This window comes from Oryx dammah, unplaced genomic scaffold (genome assembly GCF_014754425.2).
Source record: "Oryx dammah isolate SB20612 unplaced genomic scaffold, SCBI_Odam_1.1 HiC_scaffold_1, whole genome shotgun sequence".
Taxonomy (NCBI): Eukaryota; Metazoa; Chordata; class Mammalia; order Artiodactyla; family Bovidae; genus Oryx; species Oryx dammah.
This window is the reverse complement of record NW_024070185.1, coordinates 75585715-75607645: the sequence shown is the minus strand read 5'-3', so window position 1 is coordinate 75607645 and position 21931 is coordinate 75585715. Positions and strand designations below refer to the sequence as shown.

The window sequence follows — 21931 nt, the reverse complement described above, 5'->3', positions numbered from 1 at the left end:
CTTCTTAGTTGTCTACTTCTATTTGACTGACTCAACAACCTTTCAGACCTTTAAATATCCAAGTCTAAACTGATCTCTCAAAAAGTAGTTCCTGTTCCTACTGATAATTGTCATTTTTCTATCTTCTATAATTATCTCCAAACTCAAACCCTCCAATACCTTTTATTTTTCTCTTCCTCCTTCATGCATGTTATGCTATCCCCTCTTACTGGAAAACCAATGAATCAATTGCCAAATTCTGTAGATTCTGTTCCACATTACCTTTTAGCCAAGCTCTTTTAAAATTTCTCCTGCCTTTACCTTTTAGTCCAGATTTATCAATACCTTTTACCTGGCCTATTGCAAGTTTATCTGACCATTTTCCCACCTCTAATTTCTGTATCCAGTTACAGAGAGGTGAAAGAAAAGCAAAGCTTTTAAACCTCCAATCTTTTATTATTTTTTTTAACTTATTTTGTATTGGGGTATAGTTGATTAACAATGTTGTGATACTTTCAGGTGAACAAGGAAGGGATTCAGCCATATATATGTACATGTATCCACTCTTTCCCAAACCCTGCTCCCCTCCAGGCTGTCACATAACATTAAGTAGAGTTTCATGTGCTACACAGTAGGTCCCTGTTGTAAACCTCCAATCTTTTAAACCACGAAAACTAAGTAATGTTTTAAATACAAATTCTTACACTTAGCATTCCAGGCCCCATTCTCCTCGCTGTCTGCCACTTCTCAACATGCCCTAGAATGTTACCATTTGCTTTTTCTTAACACGACTTTCACTGATTCACCTTCACATAAGTTCTCATGTTATCTCTTCTCGTTGTAAAACCATCCCTATCTCCTTCAAGGTCAATCTCAAATGCCTTTCCCTCCGTACTGCCTTTCTTTCCTCGTTCCCAGACAGGTCTGAGCAGTTCCCTGATATTCTGCAGTACTCTGTATTTTTCTCGTGGCACCTATCATGATTTATCTTTTATTATAACTGTTTTATCCCTTATTCTGAAGGCAAGGATAACATCTTCAACTTCCCTCTGTAACTCTGCAGCGTCTTACCTATGGGGGCGTCTACTGTTAGTTGAAATCAAAGTGATTTAGGAAGATAACGTGTGCAACGGTAAGCAGCAGAGAATACGAAGTCAGGACAGTTGGGTTCCTGCTCTGCCATTTATTAGACGTAAGGCTTTGGCTAAGTCGCTTAACTTGGCTTGGACAACGGGAATCCTACTACTTGATGGAATACTAAGGGAGATAACTCTACAGAGAACTAACTAATCCATGTTCGTTATTTTCCTTGCAGAGAGCTGATGCAGCCTTTCTATTCAAATCTTGTTTGCAGGACCATCCCTACTTAACCGACCGGAGGTCGGGCCCCCGAAAGGCTGGGAATTCGGGCCCCCATGTTCCCCGGGCCTCCTTCCACGGCAGGGCTCTCAGTTCTCTGCGATGCAGGTGAAGCCGCCGACCTGAGGGGGAACGGCCTGGAGTCCTATTCTCTCGGGAGACCTCCCTCCTCCCACTCACTCCGGGAAAGCTCTCCCCTTCCCGGTAACCCAGAAGACCGCGGCGCCGCCGCCTACGTGAGACGTTAGGACCCTGCTCGGCCCCCGTAGCTCCCCTTCTCCAGCAGGTGGTTCTGGTCCTTTCCCCCAACTCTGGGCGCTCACGTCACCGGCAAACCTCTACCCACGCGCCAGCGCCGCAACCAACCGAGAAAATAAACAAACCCCAGCGCGCGGCGGCGGGCGCGCCAGGCCCCTCCCCTGCTCCGCCCCGCGGCTCTCACGCCGCCCCCTCAGCCGGGACTTCCCTCCCGCCCTCGGCTCACGGCCGCGCTCTCTCCGCCCCTCACCGCGGCCCGCAGCCGCGCTCCCTGCCGCCGTCCGCCCGGCGCGACGCCCCGGGGCCCGTTAGTGCTCGGCGCCCGCTCGCGGGGCCGCCGCGCGACCCCTGCCCGGTGCGAGCCCTCCCCTGCCCCCGACACTTGACCCAGCGCAGTCCCAACGCCCAGTGCGGCCGCCCCGGGAGCCGCGGAGCGGCGGCGGCGGCGGGGGGAGGAGGGAGAGGAGGACCGCGCCGGCGGCCGGGGAGGCCCGGTGAGTACGCGGAGGGCGGGCCGCCTCGCGGGGGGTCAGCTCCGGCGCCCCTGAGGCAGTGGTGGCGGCCCGGCCGCGCCGCTCCGGGCGCCCCGGCTCGGCAGTTGGGGACTCGGCTTGAGGCGACGGGCCCCGCTGGCCGGAGCCACTGGGCAGAGTGCGCGGGAGGGCCGCTCCTCAGGAAGGCCCTAGGCGCCCAGCTCGGGGGCGGCGGAGAGAGACCCGCGCCGACCCCAGGCCCGGGCGCACCGGGGGTGCCTGCGCCTCCCGAGACCCCGCGGGGGCCGGGCCAGGGGGCGACCGCGGTCGCGGGGCCGCCGAGTGACAGGTGCCGCCGCCCCCTCCCCGCCGCGGGCATCGCTCTCCCTCTCGGGAAGCCAGGCGCTCAGAAATTTCTGGAGCAACGACCCGACTCGCTGTTTTTCTCCGTTGCAGGTTTTGAAACCGCTTCTTTGCCAGAGTTCGGTCTCTCCCAGCCCTGTTTCTTTCTCGTTTGTACTTTGCGAGAGTAAGTTTGGGAGCATCGGTTAACAGCCTATGGGTGAAATTTGGCTTTCGTTCATGCATGAGGTATAGTAAATTACTTCTTGAATAAACTGCTCCTCCTTCTCCCGCTAGCTATTGAAAAAAGAGAAGAGTTTTGAGTTTTTTTTTTTTTTTTGCAGTTACTGTTTGTAATAAGCAGTCTTCCAGAAATTTTGTCATCTCTAACACTTAGGGATCTTGGTCGATATTGAACAGTAAATGGCTTATTAAATTGTGTTTTCTCTCCAACTACTTTTAGATTTTTCATTTTTAACTTTACCTAGAGTCTCCAATTGAGTAAGTTCTGTGGCTTTCCTTAGAAGCACTAATGAGAAAAATCGTCTTTCCTCTACTGGACAGCCACGGAAATATTCTCTACACTTTTCATTATTGTCTGCTTCTTTACATAGTAAACGTGCTTGTAAGCGTAACCTGAATCGTCAGTTTAATAAATTCGACTTGCCAGCTATACGAATATTAAACTTCGTGGCAATTAAAAATATAAAAAATCTGTAGAAATACAGAATTTTTTTTTCTCAACAGGTTCATAACACATAAGCTCGCATTAGTCAGATCCTGATTAACGGAAGATGATGTCATACTTGTTAACAACAAACTTAGCTATAAGACATCAATCAGGTGGCTTCACTCTATAAAGAGTGAAGAATTCAGAAGTTGAGCAGAAAGAGATCATTGGGACTACTGAAAATACGTGTGCTTTATTCATGGGAGAGTCCCTTAGTTCCTCACTCAGTACCTGCTTGTACTTTTTGTTTAGGTGTTTCAATCTACAGAAATTAGATGCTGCAGGTTAGAGATGGGAGACAGTATTGAACTATGAAGGGAAAAAATGTTTGTATTAAGTTCGTTGAAAGCAAAGTTTGGGTATGTTCCTGGGACTTATTGGTTGTGGACCTTAGTGTATAAGATGCCAAAATGAAAGATACTGTGTAGTTGCCTTATTTGAGGAACAGAACATGAAAAAAATACAACAAAAAATTTTCACCAGATATTAAGTCACTCATACTCAGTGCCATTTCATTTTATGGCTTTTGTTTTTTAAAATCTAAGCCACTTTTCAATGAGACCACACTGTATTCATTTCTTTTTTCACCAGGCTTACAGGTTGGTTATGTTAGTGGAAGATCACTATCGTTTTTATAAAAAGGTATATCTTTGGTTGTTCTTGATTGAGGAGCGTATACATATATCAGTTTTGAAGTGCCCTAATTATGGTTCCCTAGACTGAAGGATGGCTACTGCTACCATCTTTCTTGACCCTAGAATGATCATAGTCAAGAAGAATAATATCATAGTGGCACTTTTTCTCAGAACTTTGGTAGAGGAATCCAAGAGGCTCAGCCATTTATAAAACCTGCTTCTTGAAGTTTAGGCTATTCATTTAAAAAACGTATTTACTTAAGCTCCTGGTGTATTCTAGTTCTTTTAAATTAATGCTTTAAAACCAGTTCTGTTTCCTAAATAAATATACCTTCTAAATGAAATTAGTTGTGGTGATGATGAGTTAGTAGAATGGCACTTGCAACTTTGAACTGCTAATAACCACTGTTAACTCACATTTGCATTTTGGGAATTGAGGATTATCGCTAGTGCACTTTGCATTTTGCTACATTCTATTTTAGAGCAGGTCTTTGAATGTGTAGATAGCTGTGTACTTCGGGAATGTAAATATTTTTTAAAAAACCAAATTCAATAAACGTATCTTTTGTGTGCCAGATCCTGTGATTTTGTTGGGGATGGAAAGAAGAGCCCTTGCCTTTCAGGATGTTGAAATCAGGATTTTAAAGAGCTGGGCACAATAAACATAATTTTAATTAAATCTATCCAGTAATAAAAGTAAATATAAAGTACAGAAATATTGCAGAGGAGGAAACGATTAAACAGGCAGGTTAGAAGAAGCATTTTAGAGATGCTAGCACCTGAGCAAGATTTTGAGGAACAAATACTGGGTAGGCCAAAAAGTTCCTTTAGGTTTTTCTGTAAGATCTTATGGAAAAACCACATAAAAAAACTTTGTGGCTAACCCAAAAACAGGTTGTAAGTGGAAGAGATATAGAGCATTTTAGGCAGAAGGCATAGCAAAAAGCTATAAACAAGTAAAATTAAATGTGTGGTCAGGAAGTTTTAAGTAGTTTTGTTGTTGTTGTTTATTTATTTTTGGCTATGCTAGGTCTTCATTGTTGTGCACAGGCTTTCTCTGGTTTGGTGAGCGGGGGCTACTCCCTAGTTGCAGTGCACAGGCTTCTCATTGTGGTGGCTTCTTTTGCCGTGGAGCAGGGGCTCTAGGTGCTCCAGCTCAGCAGTTGTGGTGCGCAGGCTTAACTGCTATGTGGCATGCGCAGTCTTCCCAGACCAGGGATTGAACCCATGTGTCCTGCGTTGGCAGACAGATTCTTATCTACTGTGCCATCAAGGAAGTACTAAGTAATTCTTTTGGTGGAATACAATGTCTGAGGAAGGACAGTTGCTTTTGAAAATCCTAACATATGTTCTAATATTAATAATAAGTAATTTTTTTCTAGTACTGAGTATAAAGTGGAGACTTCCCTGTCATTTGATATTACTGCAATTTCAAGTATAGAGGAATAGTTTTTACTAATGGTGTTCATTAAGAAAGTATAAAATATTGCACTTCATGTGATGAGTTGCCTGCATGTTTATATTTGTAAACTTATTGTGCATTTGTTTTCAAGTTATCTTGTGAACTTTTGTCTTCCTTCAACTACTTAAATTAGCCTTGACATTATTTTTAAAAGAAAACTTAACAGGAAGAGGGATAAACAGAAAATGATATTACATTTCTGGACCAAAAAAACTGATTTGTGTAGTATTTTAGTAATGTGTAACTATTTAAGATAGAACACTAGCCATTACATTCATAGATTGACCAATGTAGGTAACTTAGTACATGTCTACTATATTTTTGTTTTGTGTACCCTAATTATCTCCATGTTATTTAAGTGTATGTATATAAATATCTGAGCATTTGATTACCTAGATTTTAAAGACCATGTGACAGAGAAAGAACGGGAAAATGGTGGAGGGAGAAGAGCTCCTTTTGCATCTGTTTACCTAAGTATCTCTTTGATATGACTATAGGTGGAGATGCAGACGTGTAGGACACAAGACCTCTAACCCTACCCTCACAAGAATATTGACCCTAGCCCTTTCCCTGAAATAGTGTCTTTAAAAGTCTAATGTTTTTATGGTCTGCTTATTTGTCTCTTTTTCTCTTTAAGATTTTTAAAAAGTAGTTTCAAATGAATTTCTGGATTATATGACATGATTTTTTTTTTTTTGTAAATTCAGAAAAATTTGTTAATGAAGGCAGTGTTCTCTTAAAAACATGCAACACAATCAGTTTTTAACAATTGCTTTCTGTCATTTGTCTTCTCAGTCACTAACATAAGGGACCTGAGGCATGTCATTGTTAATTCTGACCTGTAGTTGCCCTTTCTAAGTTTTGACACAGGGCAGAAAAATCAATATTGCATTGATTATATTATGTTTTCCTTTTTGAATTTGGGTATAGATAGCCATTTTCCCTTTTCAAGATGAGATGTTTTTTTTCTTATAGAAAGTCACTATAGACTATTTGGGAAAATAATGAAAACTATAGAAAGGAAGATAGGCATCATGGGTAGCCCCATGCATCTCAGGGCACCCCACTCCAGTACTTTTGCCTGGAAAATCCCATGGGCAGAGGAGCCTGGTAGGCTGCAGTCCATGGGGTCGCTAAGAGTTGGACATGACTGAGCGACTTCTCTTTCACTTTTCACTTTCATGCATTGGAGAAGGAAATGGCAACCCACTCCAGTGTTCTTGCCTGGGAGAATCCCAGGGACAGGGGAGCCTGGTGGGCTGCTGTCTATGGGTTCACACAGAGTCAGACATGACTGAAGTGACTTAGCAAACAACTAACATGTTTACAAACTGGGGATTATTTTTATTTCCTTCTTTTATTTAAAGTTTACATTTCACCCCTCTTCCCACTTGTGAAGTATTGGTTAGTGTATGGTATATACATTTTTGATATATAGATTCCTCTCATGACTAATGAGGGAGTTGATGTGTTGTCTGTTTATCACTTTTTTTTTTAAAGTAGAACATATGATACAGTTGATGAGCCCTTCCTGTTGTCCCGTCTCTTTACTCCCTCAGCTGCTAAGTAGAGCTATTTTTTGTCTTTAATTTTACGATTATATAAAGTCTAATACAGGTGGCTACCACTCTTCTCTTATCCCACCTTTAGCCCCTGACCAAACAAGGGATCATCGCAGGTGAACATTTCCCCCTTTCTGCCTGCCTTTCATTAGTTAAGCACATGGGTTGCTAAGGTGTAGCATAGGTAGCTGCCTAATCAGAAAAAGTTATTTTGAGTGTTTATCACTGATTCTTTTCTCAGTTAACACAATGTATTCTAATGCTTTCTTTTCACTTTTATTATTTCTTCTCATTCATTCAGGAAACATTTGTCATGTGTGTCCACTATTTAAGACATAGTCACTACTGTGATTCTTGGGTTTCAGGTAGATTGGTGTTTTCTTCATGTAGTGTTAGATAAAAACTTTAGGTCTTTGACCCTTTTCAGTGGCTCAACTGCAAATTCTCAAGGCCAAAAACTTTTTCCTTTTCATTTCAAAGAAAAACAATTTCTGTGAGCTTGTAAGAGATGTTTAGAATGTCTCTGAACATTTCACTCATGCAGGACAATCCAGAAATGAAATTCAGTTTTGGTATCAGTCCTAAATTGGAGAGGAAATATATTTGTGTAAGCTATTAGTGATGATAAGGTTAGATAATATTGCAGTGACAACCTGAAAACCTCAGCAGCTTAAAGCAGCAAAGTTGCTTTCCTACTCAAGCTACATATCCATTACAGGTTAGTAAGGAGATTTTTTCATTGTAGTCTCAGACTCCATCAGACTTGACTGATGGAGACCTCATCTCAGCATATGCTTCTGCAGTAACAGAAGCAGAGAAAAAAACATGGCTCACCACGCTCTGGCTTTTAAAGCTTACATTTCACTGGTAAGTCACATTGGCCACGTCTGCATTCAACATGAGAGTGATACATAATTCTTTTTCAGGGAGGGGCAGTGAATATTTTTGAATAGCTATCATATGCAGTTTATAGTTGCAAGAGTTAAAATTAAATACAGTAGTTGTAGAACAACTGTGTAGGATTAGTGAACCTAAAGTGGTCATAACTACTAAAACTTAACAGGATTTTAACATGGCATGTTGAAGCGGAAGCAGAATTAATGTTTTCTATAATATTTTTGAGTCTGAAAATTTCTTTTCATTTTGTAGCATTTTTCTCCTTTTTAATAACTTACAAAGCCTTAATTCTCATGTTGGTGGGAAAGAGTTAAGCCTAAAAATATGTCTTAATTTTATTGGTGTAATGTCATCTCTGTATGTTGTGGTAGTTTATCATAATTCATTTATTTCTGGGCATAGGAACAATAGGTATTAACATGATATTATAATAAAAATACTTTGATTTTGTAACTATTAGATGGCATCTTCAAATATCAGCTCTTCTTTTGATTTTCCCTTTTCTTTTGATTTTTTTGTTTAACAAAAAACTGAAAAATTTCTAAATAATTTCTGGATTGTTAGGTTAAGATAGAACATTGAATATATGCTTGTTATTTTTGTTTCCTCCTGGGGGGTGAAAACATGATAACCACAGTGTGTTTAGCTTTCAAAATGTACCTTAATGATCCTTACCTCCTGGTATTCACACTTTTAAACAGTCTCCTTCTGCAATGAATAAGTAGGGTGTCCTGGGTAAGCAGTAGGACATTGTGGAAATAACAGTAGTCGTTTAGGTGTGAGCACTGTGGCTCACTCAAGGCAGACACATGATAAAACTATAAAGAAAAAGGAATAAATAACACACAAATCAGGATAATAAATTATCTTTGAACAGGTTGGGTGTTAGGGGGGTGCTGTTGGGGAGACCCATATGGTAGGTTAACATTTCATTAATCTCAGTGCTGGTTACTTGAAGTGTTCCTTTAGTTTTTTAAACTTAATATTTTATTCAGTTATATATTCATTTCAAAGTAAAACATTTATGAATTTCACAATTAAGAAAATCGGTTTATTTTGAACTGAGAGTACCTAAGTCTTCTAGTAGTTACAAGGCTTCTTAGAAATTTCAGAATGTAAGCAAATCTAATTTCTGGTCCTGACTTTGACAGTAAGTTGCAGAATGGCTTAACCAGTCTAAGTACCAGTTGTCTTATCTGTAAAGCCAAAGGATTTGGGTTAGATATTACTAGAGGACCTTTTTTAAAAAAAATTTTATTGTATAGTTGATTTATAGTGTTGTGTTTCTAGTGTAAATAAAATGATTCAGTTATATATATACTTTTATTAGAGGACCTTTGATATCATAAGTTTAAAAATTTCTTTAAAAGCTTAAAGATACCAATAAGGGATTAATTTCTAAAATACATAAAGAGCTAATACAGCTTGATATCAAAAAGGCAACCCAATCAGAAAATAGGCAGAAGACCTAAATGGACATTTCTTCAAAGACAACATACAGATGGCCTACAGGCACATGAAAAGATGTGCCTCGTTATTAGGGAAATGCAGACCAAAACTGCAATGAGGTATCATCTCGCACCAGTCAGAATGACCATCATCTAAAAAAAATCTACAAATAATAAATGCTGGAGAAGGTGTGGAGAAAAAGAACACTTTCATGCTGTTGGTGGGAATATGAATTGGTGCAGCCACTGTGGAGAACAGTACGGAGGCTCCTTAAAAAACTAAAAACAGAGTTATTACTATATGATCCAGCAATCCCAACCTGGGCATTTATCCAGAGAAAACTTTAATTCAAAAATTCAGTGTTAATTTGTTGTTGTGTTCAGTTGCTGAGTCATGTCTGATTGTTGGCAACCTCATGGACTGCAGCAATCCAGGCTCCTTTGTCTTCCACTGTCTCGCAGAGTTTGCTCAAACTCATGACCATTGGGTCAGTCCATTGATGCTAACTCATGTCCATTGCTGCTATCTAACCATATCATCCTCTGCTACCCCCTTCCTCTTTTGCCTTCAGTCATTCCCAGCATTAGGGTCTTTCCACTGAGTCAGCTCTTCACATCAGGTGGCCAAAGTATCGGAGTTTCAGGCTCAGCAGGAGTCCTTCAAAAGAATATTCAGGGGTGGCATCCTTTAGGATTGACTGATTTGATCTCCTTGCTGTCCAAGGGACTCTCAAGATTCTTCTCCAACACCGCAGTTCAAAAGCATCAATCTTTTGGCGCTCAGCTTTCTTCACAGTCCAACTCTCACATCCATACATGACCACTGGAAAAACCATAGCCTTGACTAGACGGACCTTTGTTGGCAAAGTAATGTCTCTGCTTTTCAATATACTATCTAGGTTTGTCATAACTTTTCTTCCAAGGAGTAAGTGTCTTTTAATTTCACACAGTTAAAGGCTTTAGTGTAGTCAGTGAAGCAAAAGCAGATGTTTTCCTGGAATTCTCTTGCATTTTCTGTGATCCATCGGATGTTGGCAATTTGATCTCTGGTTCTTCTGCCTTTTCTAAATCCAGCTTGAACATCTGGAAGTTCTTGTTCATGTACCGTTGAAGTCTGGCTTGGAGAATTTTGAGCATTACTTTGCTAGCATGTGAAATGAGTGCAATTGTGTGGTAGTTTGAACATTTTCTTTGGCACTGCCTTTCTTTGGGATTGGAATGAAAACTGACCTTTTCCACTCCTGTGGCCACTGCTGAATTTCCCAAATTTGCTGGCATAATTGAGTGCAGCACTTTCACAGCATCATCTTTCAGGATTTGAAACAGCTCAACTGGAATTCCATCACCTCCACTAGCTTTGTTCATAGTGATGCTTTCAAAGGCCCACTTGACTTCACACTCCAAAATGTCTGGCTCTGGGTGAGTGATCACACCGTTGTGGTTATCTGGCTTATGAAGATCTTTTTTGTATAGTTCTTCTGTGTATTCTTGCCACTTCTTTTTAATATCTTCTGTTTCTGTTAGGTCCATACCATTTCTGTCTTTTATTGTGGCCATCTTGGCATGAAATGTTCCCTTGATATATTCAGTTTTCTTGAAGAGAAAGAAGGAATTTTCTTGATATCTCTAGTCTTTCCGTTCTATCGTTTTCCTGTTTCTTTGCATTGTTAACTTAGGAAGGCCTTCTTAACCTTTCCTTGCTGTTCTCTGTAACTCTGCATTCATTTGGTTATCTTCCCCTGCCTCCCTTGCTTTTTGCTTCTCTTCTTTCCTGAATCATTTGTAAGGCCTCCTGAGACAACCACCCTGCCTTCTTGCACTTCTTTTTGTTTGGGATGGTTTTGGTCATGGCCTACTAAACCTCTGTCCATTGTTCTTCAGTCACTGTCTCTACCAGATCTAATCCCTTAAATCTATTCATCACCTCTATTGTATCGTTATAAGCGATTTGATTTAGGTCATACCTGAATGGCCTGGTGGTTTTCCCTACTTGCTTCATTTTAAGCCTGAAATTTGATCTGAGCCACAGCCAGCTCCAGGTCTTGTTTTCACTGACTGTATAGAGCTTCTTCATCTTTGGCTGCAAAGAAAACATAATCTGTCTGTTTTCATTATTATCTATCTGATGATGTCCATGTGAAGAGAAATCCTTTGGGTTGGAAAAGGGGCGTTGCTGTGACCAGCATCTTCTCTTAACTCTGTTGGCCTTTGTCCTGCTTCATTTTGTACTCCAAGACCAAACTTGACTGTTATTCCGGATATCTGTTGACTTCCTACTTTTGCCTTCTGATCCCAATGGTGAAAAGGACATCTTTCATCTTTTTTGGTGTTAATTCTAGAAGATCTTATAGGTCTTCATAGAACTGGTCAACTTCAACTTCTTTGGCATCAGTGGTTGGGGCGTAGACTTGGATTATTGTGATGTTGATAGAACGGGTGAGGGGAAGATTAAATTAGTTTGGGATTAACATATTAACACTTTGATATATAAAACAGGTAAACAACAAGCACCTACTGTATAGCAGAGGAAACTATATTCAATCTGTAAACACTGCTGCTATGAAAACTGGGTGGCTTCATGGATTACAGCTTTATCATGGCATACTGGCTTGCATAACTCAATGAAGCTATGAGCCATCCTGTTTTCATAGCAGCATTGTTTACAGGTTGAATATAGTTCCCTCTGCTATACAGTAGGTGCTTGTTGTTTACCTGTTTTATATATCATAGTGTGAATATGTGTGGTTTGCCTTGGAAATGATTTGAGATCACTCTGTTGTTTATCAGGTTGCACCTAAGTACCGCATTTCAGATTCTTTTGTTGACGAGGGATACTCTTCCTCTTGAGAAACCTATATGCAGGTCAGGAAGCAACAATTAGAACTGGACATGGAACAACAGACTGGTTCCAAAGAGGAATAGGAGTACGTCAAGGCTGTATATTGTCACCCTGCTTATTTAACTTATATGCAGAGTACATCATGAGAAACGCTGGACTGGAAGAAACACAAGCTGGAATCAAGATTGTCGGGAGAAATCTCAATAACCTCAGATATGCAGATGACACCACCCTTATGGCAGGAAGTGAAGAGGAACTAAAAAGCCTCTTGATGAAAGTGAAAGAGGAGAGTGAAAAAGTTAGCTTAAAGCTCAACATTCAGAAAACGAAGATCATGGCATCTGGTCTCATCACTTCATGGCAGATAGATGGAGAAACATTGGAAACAGTGTCAGACTTTATTTTTTTGGACTCCAAGATCACTGCAGATGGTGACTGCAGCCATGAAATTAAAAGATGCTTACTCCTTGGAAGGAAAGTTATGACCAACCTAGATAGCATATTGAAAAGCAGAGACATTACTTTGCCAACAAAGGTCCGTCTAGTCAAGGCTATGATTTTTCCAGGGGTCATGTATGGATGTGAGAGTTGGACTGTGAAGAAAGCTGAGCTCCGAAGAATTGATGCTTTTGACCTGTGGTGTTGGAGAAGACTCTTGCGAGTCCCTTGGACTGCAAAGAGATCCAAGCAGTCCCTTCTAAAGGAGATCAGTCCTGGGTGTTCTTGGGAAGGAATGATGCTAAAGCTGAAACTCCAATACTTTGGCTACCTCATGCAAAAAGTTGACTCATTGGAAAAGACTCTGATGTTGGGAGGGATTGGGGGCAGGAGGAGAAGGGGACAACAGAGTATGAGATGGCTGGTTGGCATCACCAACTCGATGGACGTGAGTTTGAATGAACTCCGGGAGATGGTGATGGACAGGGAGGCCTGGCGTGCTGCGATTCATGGGGTTGCAAAGAGTCGGACACGACTGAGTGACTGAACTGAACTGAAGGGATTCTTGCCCACAGTAGTGGATGTAGTGGTTATCTGAATTACATTTGCCCATTCCCGTCCATTTTAGTTCACTGATTTCCTAAGATGTCGATGTTCACTCTTGCCATCTCCTGCTTGACCATGTCCAATTTACCTTGATTCATGGACCTAACATTTCAGGTTCCAAGCAGTGTTGTTCTTTACAATGTCAGACTTTACTTTTATCACCAGATATATCCACACTGTTTCCACTTTGACCCAGGTGCTTCATTCTTTCTGGAGCTGTTAGTAATTGGCCTCCACTCTTCCCCAGTAGTGTATTGGACACCTTCTGGCCTGGGGGGCTCATCTTCTGGTGTCATATATTTTTGCCTTTTCATACTGTTCATGGGCTTCTTGAGTCAGTAATGATTTGCCATATCCTCTTCCAGTGGACCACATTTTGTCAGAACTTTTCACTATGACCCTTCCACCTTGGGTAGCCCTGCACAGCACAGCTCATAGCTTCATTGAGTTATACAAGCCACTATGCCATGACAAAGCTGTAATCCATGAAGGCACCCAGTTTTCATAGCAGCATTGTTTACAGATTGAATATAGTTCCCTCTGCTATACAGTAGGTGCTTGCTGTTTACCTGTTTTATATATCATAGTGTGAATATGTTAATCCCAAACTAATTTAAACTTCCCCTCACCCCTTCTATCACTTGTGGTAAGTATGAGTTCGTTTCTATGTCTATGAGTCTATTTCTGTTTTGTAAAGAAATTCATTTGTATTATTTTTTTAGTTTCCACATATAAGTGATATAATATACTTGTCTTTGTCATATTTACTTCACGTAAGGGATCATATGTAGGTCCATGTTGTTACAAATGGCATTATTTCATTCTCTTTTATGGATGAGTATTATTCCATTGTGTTTGTATATCACAAACAGATGACTTGGATTAGGGTGCAGAGGTTAAAGCATCTGCCTGCAATGTGGGAGACCTGGGTTCCATCCCTGGGTCAGGAAGATCCTTTGGAGAAGGAAATGGCAACCCACTCCAGTATTCTTGCCTGGAGAATCCCATGGACAGAGGAGCTTGGTGGGCTACAGTCAACGGGTTGCAAAGAGTCAGACACAACTGAGCGACTTCACCTTCACCACCATACACACACACACATCTTCTTTATCCATTCATCTGTTGATGGACATTTAGGTTGTTTCCATGTCTTGGCTATTGTTAATAGTGCTGCTGTGAACATTGGGCACTGTTTACAATATTTCCCAGGCAAGAAAACTGGAGTGGGTTGCCATTTCCTTCTCCAGGGGATCTTCCTGACGTGGGGATTGGACCAGCATCTCCTTCGTTGGCAGGTGGATTCTTTAGCACTGAGCCACCAGGAAGCCCCATAAATAACATATATATATATTTAAATAATTGAGTAAAAATATATACCTGTGTATAAATAACTGAATCATTTCTCTGTACACTTGAAACTAGCACAGCATTGTGAATTAGCTACAATCAAAGAAAAAAAAACTGAAAGGGTGCACTGAGATTAGTTAACTAAAAGATAACAGTAGAAGGTGATTTTGAACAGTTTCCTTTGGTTGAGAGAATTTAAGTTCTCTTTGTTAAACTATTGAGATAACACATTTTATTTTGACATGTATAATTATAAAAACAATATATGCTATTATTTTTCTTATGTTTTAATATTATATATAATTTATAATATTTATATATTACATAGTTTTAATTTTACATATGTAATTTATATATATATATAATTTTGTTATAATAGTCATGCTTTAGGGACATTTACATAGAAGAAATTTTTATGAACTTAACCAATGTAGTGACTATTTCCAGTATTATTCTGTCTATTGTGAAGAGCCACATTTCTGTCTGGGATGATTTTCCCTGTAACTTAGAGAACCTCCTTCAGTAATTTTTGATGTGTGGTTCTGTTGGTTATGAATATTTTCAGGCTTTGCATGTGTCGTGGTGCTGTTGTTTTAATTGCTAAGTAGTGTCTGACCGACTCTTGCGACCCGTGGACTGTAGCCTGCCAGGCTCCTCGGTCCATGGGATTTCCCAGGCAAGATACTGGAGTGGATTGCCATTTCCTTTCTCCAGGGGAAGTTCTCTATTTTGCTGTCACTCTAGAATCAAACTTAAGGCAGAATTTGTATATGTTAAGAATGTTCTTCCTTTCCTACTCCTCTTTCCCTGTGTTCGAAGTTGAGGATAAGCATGTAGTAGGACCAGTGGTGGGAGAAGGCAATGGCACCTCACTCCAGTCCTCTTGCCTGGAGAATCCTGTGCCTGGAGGAGCCTGGTGGGCTGCAGTCCATGGGGTCGCTCAGGGTTGGACACGACTGAGTGACTTCACTTTCACTTTTCACTTTCATGCATTGGAGAAGGAAATGGCAGCCCACTCCAGTGTTCTTGCCTGGAGAATCCCAGGGATGGGGGAGCCTGGTGGGCTGCCGTCTGTGGGGTTGCACAGAGTCGGACACGACTGAAGCGACTTAGCAGCAGCAGCAGCAGGACCAGTGATCTCTAGTGCAGTGAAAAATGATATATGTACTTTTTCATTGTATTAATAAACTGTATTGATTTAGGATGTTCTCCATATATGTACGTATTATGGCAGACTTAGGATGTACTTCATAGGTATATGGTGGTGTATTTAAAAGAAAGAGGTAAGTCACTAATTTGGGGGAACTGTATGGAAAAATGAATATATTGATGTTAGCCTTGTAATAATTGTGAAATCTCAGTATATAATTTTTTGTTTTATATTTACAATTTTATGTTGTTAAGTTTAAAAAGTATGTTATTGCCAGTAGGACTGTGGGTATGAATCCAAATGTTACTAAATCTAGTGTCAGGAGAAGTGTGTTTGTATTTCTGTTTGTTCTGAAATCTAAAACAGATTTTACTGTGTTTACTCATCTGCCTCCTTTCTCCCTTCCCACAGGAATTATTCTTGACAGAAGTATTTTGAAAGAAAATCTTTACAATGGCCTCAGCAGTACTTAGTTCTGTCCCCACTACTGCCTCTCGTTTTGCCTTGTTGCAAGTGGATAGTGGCAGTGGTTCTGATTCTGAGCCTGGAAAAGGCAAAGGTCGAAATACTGGAAAGTCTCAAACAAATAAATCAACTACAAATGAGAAAAAAAGAGAGAAAAGAAGAAAAAAGAAGGAACAGCAGCAGAGTGAAGCGAATGAGGTAGCAATATAATTATTTCATGTCTGCTTGCCCAGTAGATTGTAAGCATGAAGAGGACAGTTACTATCTTGTTGATCCATGTATCCACAGTTCCTGGTCCATAGGTACTTGGTAATTATTACTGTAATGTATATATAAATATATGAATTTGTGTGTATTTGAAGTCTAATGTAATGAACATATTGAACGCCTTTTTTTCCCTGGTCTGTGGAAGTTTATGTGCTCATTCCAAAAAGTTCTGAAAAACACAGGAAGTCTTTAAATGAAACAAAGATCATTTGTGAATATAAAATAAAAAATAAATAAAAAAATCAATTGTGAATATAAAATAAAAATATTTATTCTCTAGGGAGTATAACTAGAGATATAACAAATTAATATTTTGGTATGTGTTTTCTGTACACATATATATGTTTGTTGAATATATAGACGTGTACACACATATCTACATTCATATTTAACTTAAATGAAAATTAATTATATAATAGACTTTTATAACTGGCTTTTTAAAAATTAGCATGAACAGTTTTCCATGTGAGTAAATAAAAATCAACATTATTTTAAATGAGTCCACATTATTTAAAAGTATGTGGCTTTGTCATAGTTTACTTAATCAGACTATTGTGATAAACATTTAGGTTTCCTATTTTTTTTATTATTATAGATAATAATCCTATGACTAGCCTTGAAATGCATACATTTTTATGTGTTTGTCATCTGTTTCTTAAGAGTAGTAAGTACATGGCAGATCCTTCTCCCCAAAATACTCCTAGGATGAGTTATATGACCAACATGTAATGTGCCCATTTATTTTTAAAAGTAATACTGAAAAACAACTCTAGCCTGTGTTTATCTTTTAATAGAGTCGAAGGTATGTAAGGACCTTTCTCTATCACTGAATAAGAGAAGTAGTAAAAGTGTTTTTTTCCCTCTCTATATTCATTTTATAATATACCAAGACTGCGAAAAAGCCTTTTCAATTTGTTAATTTCCATTGCCATTGCTTTCTGAGTACCTCTTTAAAATTTTGCCACACAGGGTCACTTTTTTAAAAGACATTTTTCTCACTATATAACCTTTCAGAAGTCCAGTCTTACAGAAGAACTTTTGATTGCCTACCATTTTCTTTTTGGAATTAAAGATGATTTTGGGGAACAGAAAATACGGTAATAGTGGGGTTTACATTGCATTACTGAGAATGAGCCTGAGGATCCTCCCTTTCCACTTGTGTAGCTATAGTTCTGTCAGTCTATTTTCTGTAATAAATCAGCACTGAACCTGCCATGGCTTCATCTCTAGCAGCATCTCCTCTACTCTGGCTTTCCCACAGCAGAAACCACCTGCTTAAAGCAGTATTTGTATCTTATCACTCTCTCCTGCAGATTAGTCTGTTGATTATCAGTCAACTTGTTGATCCTTGATTTAAAGCCTCTTTATTGGTTTCTTAGGACTTCTGTAACAAAATGCCACAAGCTGGGTGACTTAAAACAACAGAAATGTATTCTCTTAACAGTTCTAGAGGCTAGAAGTTCCAACCATGGTGTTAACAGGACCAGGTTCTGTCTGAGTAGAATCCTTCCTTTCCTCTCTTCTCTTCCTAGCTTCTTACGGTAGCTGTCAGTCCTCAGTGTTCCTTGGCTTCGTATATCTTTGTCTATACGTTTCATTCACTAGGGCCCAGCCTAATTCAGTTTAACCTTAACGTGATTATATTTGCAAAGATCCTTTTTCTAAATGAGGTCATATTCATAGACAGCAAGAGTTAGACCTACAACATATTTTTTGAGGGAATACAATTAGTCCATAATAGCCTCTCAGTACTTTTCTCCCTGTTTCAACCTCTGTGTCTCAGATTATTCTTACTGTTGGGAGTGGCTTGGCCAGTACAGTTTTAATTCATTATGTTACTTTGTGGGCTAGGCCCTGTATTTTTTGAAAAACTTATCCATTGCTTTTATTGGAAAAATCTTTAAAGCTATTAGATCACAAGTTTTGGGTGTTTTTTTTTCCCCTTTTAGAGATACAGAGGAAATTGCTACAGTCTTTACAATATAAGCGGAACAAAATTAGCATCTGTTCTCTCTGGAACTTTTTACCTTGCAAACATTGTTAGGGTAGATGCTAATGTCTGCTGCATTGGAAGCTCATTATTCTACATTAAATGTAAACAGCAGACATCTGTAATGAGATAATCATGGGGCGTGAATGTTTGAACTGCTCTGTCTCTTGTCATCATATTTTTAAAGTTCCTCAAACTTACTAATGTAGAGCAATCTGTGTCACCTAAGACAGACCTTTTTGATTTGTCCTCTTTCCCCACTGGACTGTTGTAACCAATTAAAGTATTTTCTTAACCATATATTGCTAGTTGTAGGCTCTATATTTTTCAGGACTAGCAAAGTAGTTGCTAGAGTTCCTCAAGCTATCTTCTCTCACTATTTAAACTTTTAATTTATAAGCCATTAAAGTTTAATCTTACTGAACTTTATTGTTTTGTATTTTAAGAGCACACTTGTTATCCTGTTCTCTATTCCTATAAACCCTTTAGTAATCCAGGATCATTAAATTGGTTCAAATGATGGTATAATAGAGTATAATCCATTTTTACTTACTAATCGTTTCATCTAGAAATCCATCAAAATTTTCACAAATGCTGGTGAAATTCTACAAAGATTACAAAAGTTCACATAGTGACTTTGTGAGTTAGCATAATGAGTATTTAGAAGTATAAAAATATTGATTTCTTAACTTCCAAAAAAATCATTAGTATCCCAGTATTGGTAAACTGAATTTAATATTTTTTTTTGTTTTTTCCATAGCTCAGGAATCTTGCTTTTAAGAAAATTCCACAGAAATCCTCCCATGCCATTTGTAATGCTCAACATGAGCTTTCATTACCAAACCCAGTACAGAAGGATTCACGAGAAGAAAATTGGCAAGAGTGGAGACAAAGAGATGAGCAGGTACAGCTAAGTAAATTAAGTTGTTTTGCTTTAGTTTTCAGTGAATTTTGGCATTTTTTAGATAGCAGTGCATCCAACCATGACACTACTGTTCTGAGGAGCATTTTATATTGGATTAACTCACATGTGTATGCTACTTTTAATAAGAGGTTCTGGTTTTTATCTAACTAGGAAAGTAAATAGACACATTTATTACTTTTGTTAGTTTGTTAGTTTCAAACAGTTATTTTCTGAGTTTTTACTTCATCTGCCTTTTTACAAATGAGGTAGAGATAGGGAAGATAGAAAAACAGGATTAAATTATTTAAAGAAAATCATATTTGTAAGACCAATGCTAACTAGAAATACTCAGCGACGGTTTTGTTTAAAGAAGAAAGACTTTGAGGAGAAACTTTTCCTTTTCAGTCTTGTAAAATAGTTTGTGACGTTTCTTTTTTTAAACCTATTTATGCAATGTTTTCTTCTTTTATGCCTCTATTAAATAAATGTCATTAATAAGCAAATCAAAGAGATAATTTAATAAAACCAATCAGCTTCTTTTTGTGTTTGTGGTATTCAGGAAAATGACATACTAAATTTGGAATGTACTCTAGCAGATGCTGTATGTATGAAAAATGAACAGTTATTTTCTTATCTGTTAAACTGTCATTTGATCTGTTGGAAATAAATATTATTTTAGCAGATGTTTGGCTTAATGGAGTGGCTATACCTGTTGTGCTTGAGTTTCAGTTTTAAAAGAATTAAACTATACTAAACCATGCTCTTAACATAAGCTATGTTAATTAAAACATTTTCTGTAGAAATTTGTAGTGCCTCAGGCTCATCATTACAAGCATTTGTTATTACACTGGAGCTGTGCAAAAATGATATTTCAAGGTACTGGTAAACTGGATAAATCGTCTTATTTTAGGGGGATTATTTGATTCTTTTTTTCCTTTTGCAGCATTCATTATGACATTTTATTCTGGTTTACAAGTATTATTAATGATACACTTGTTTAGACAGTAATAGAATTTGCCAGTGTCTTCACTAGAGAGAATTTCTCCCAGTGGCCCAAGGGGCACTGGAAAATTAATAAAGGAAAACTGCTCAATTCTGCATCAAAATAAATTCCATGTAATATGGGAACTTAAGAACAGATATTTATTGCCTTTTTTCCTGCCCCCATTGATTACTGCCAAAATGACCAGGTGATTAGGAGAAAGAAATAGTTAACTTGGCCCTAACCCTATCTAAAAATGTCATCCAAGGCTGAGGAACTTTGAGGAATTTCTACTAGATATACTATTGATGGGTCACTTAGGGAAACCTGGTACCTTATTTGGAAGTCTGACTTGTAGGAAAATAATCAAAGTCCTGGGAAGTAGCGTAGTTCCTGGGATAATTACACTGATAAGTAAAGAGATAAGGCAAGCTCTGGAACTGATAGACAGTATACCACTTGGAATCCATTTTACTGTGTGGAATAATAGATTTTAAAAATAGGGACCAGACTGACTGTAGTAGGCAGAAGGCGTGCAGTTGTGGTGGGTATTCTTCACACAGGGCAACAGCACTGTGAGAAACTCCATGTATGTCTTTACAACAAATGGTTTTGGGGAAACTGGATATCCACTGCCAAAAGAATGGCATTTAAACTGAGCCGATTGAAAAGCTGGATATAGAAATCTTGTCTGTTATATGACTATTTATTTTAAATACAGAAGAGTAATACCAAGAAAAAGTTTCCTATTCCTAAATCGTCAAAGTGATAACATAAATTTACATCAACTAAGCCTCAGCATAAAATCTGAGAGCTGCATTAAACAGTAACAAGATAGACAGTAAAGAAGCATCCATTACATCTCCTTAGAAGCAAGCACTGGATCTTAGTTAATCTCATGTCAACAGAAGAAAAATTTCTGCGGCATAAAAGGAGAACATTGTATTTAATGTCCAAAGTGAAAGTGTAGTTTGAAAAAAATTTGTTACAGGGAACAGAAATTTATTTTAGACAGCACTTATTTTTTGTTTTAATAAAAACCAAGGAGCTAGAACATTTTACGAAAGTCGAGGTGGCAGTTAACGTTATGTGGACTACAGTCCATAGAGCCCCACAGTCTGACACGACTGAAGTGACTTAGCACACACAGTACTGATTCCAGTGTTGCCGTTTTAAAAATAATAGAAAAATCTCTTCTAATGGATGTTGAATGAAAAATAGATGAGATTCTGTGTATTTCTTTCTCCTGTTGTATTGATTCAGACACCACATATCACTGGTTTTGTCCAACTCTGAAGTGAAATGTCTGCTAGCATGTGCATAGCTAATTGTTTCCTCATACTGTATCCTCTAGTCCACCTGATAAAGGTGTTTTGCCAATAGCTTGTTCTCTTTTTTGTTTGTGAGAGTGATATTTCTCATTAACTTTGTGGCTGGTATAATAAGTCTCTTCGTGATAGTTTGACTTGCACCTGATTTCACTATAAAGAGTGCTCTATGTGTGTTTTTTTTACTTTTTCTTTAGCAACAAAATTCATCACTTTTGTTCTCCAAAGCATTACTTGGTACTTGTTTTGGAAAAACTCATACAGGTCATTGCACTTTGAAGTGAAACAAAAACATATCTTTAGGTCACTGGTCTGACCATATTTCATAGCAGAAAACTAGGAACCAAATAGACTGATGGTTCAGTAAATTGAAATGTCACGTATTTGGTCTTTGTTGTCATTCAGTCGCTAAGTTATGTCTGACTCTTTGCAACCCCGTGGACTTCAGTATGCCAGGCTTCCCTGTCCTT

At 38.8% G+C, this 21931-nt stretch overlaps 1 protein-coding gene across 3 annotated transcripts in view; it reads left to right on the top strand.

Moving 5' to 3' along the window:
• Window positions 1–1853: 1853 nt before the first annotated feature.
• The window catches only part of GKAP1 (G kinase anchoring protein 1), an 87698-nt gene continuing 67620 nt past the window's right edge, over window positions 1854–21931 (top strand). Inside the window, exons 1-4 of one of the 3 annotated variants that reach the window (XM_040244484.1) lie at window positions 1854–2090; window positions 2526–2660; window positions 15937–16188; window positions 19008–19151. In XM_040244484.1, coding sequence (XP_040100418.1) covers window positions 15979–16188; window positions 19008–19151 — 354 coding nt within the window. In that variant the 5' untranslated portion in view covers window positions 1854–2090; window positions 2526–2660; window positions 15937–15978. Of the gene's footprint in view, window positions 2091–2525; window positions 2661–15635; window positions 15659–15936; window positions 16189–19007; window positions 19152–21931 lie in introns of those variants that run through there. The other 2 variants (XM_040244502.1, XM_040244493.1) reach the window with 2 other exon arrangements.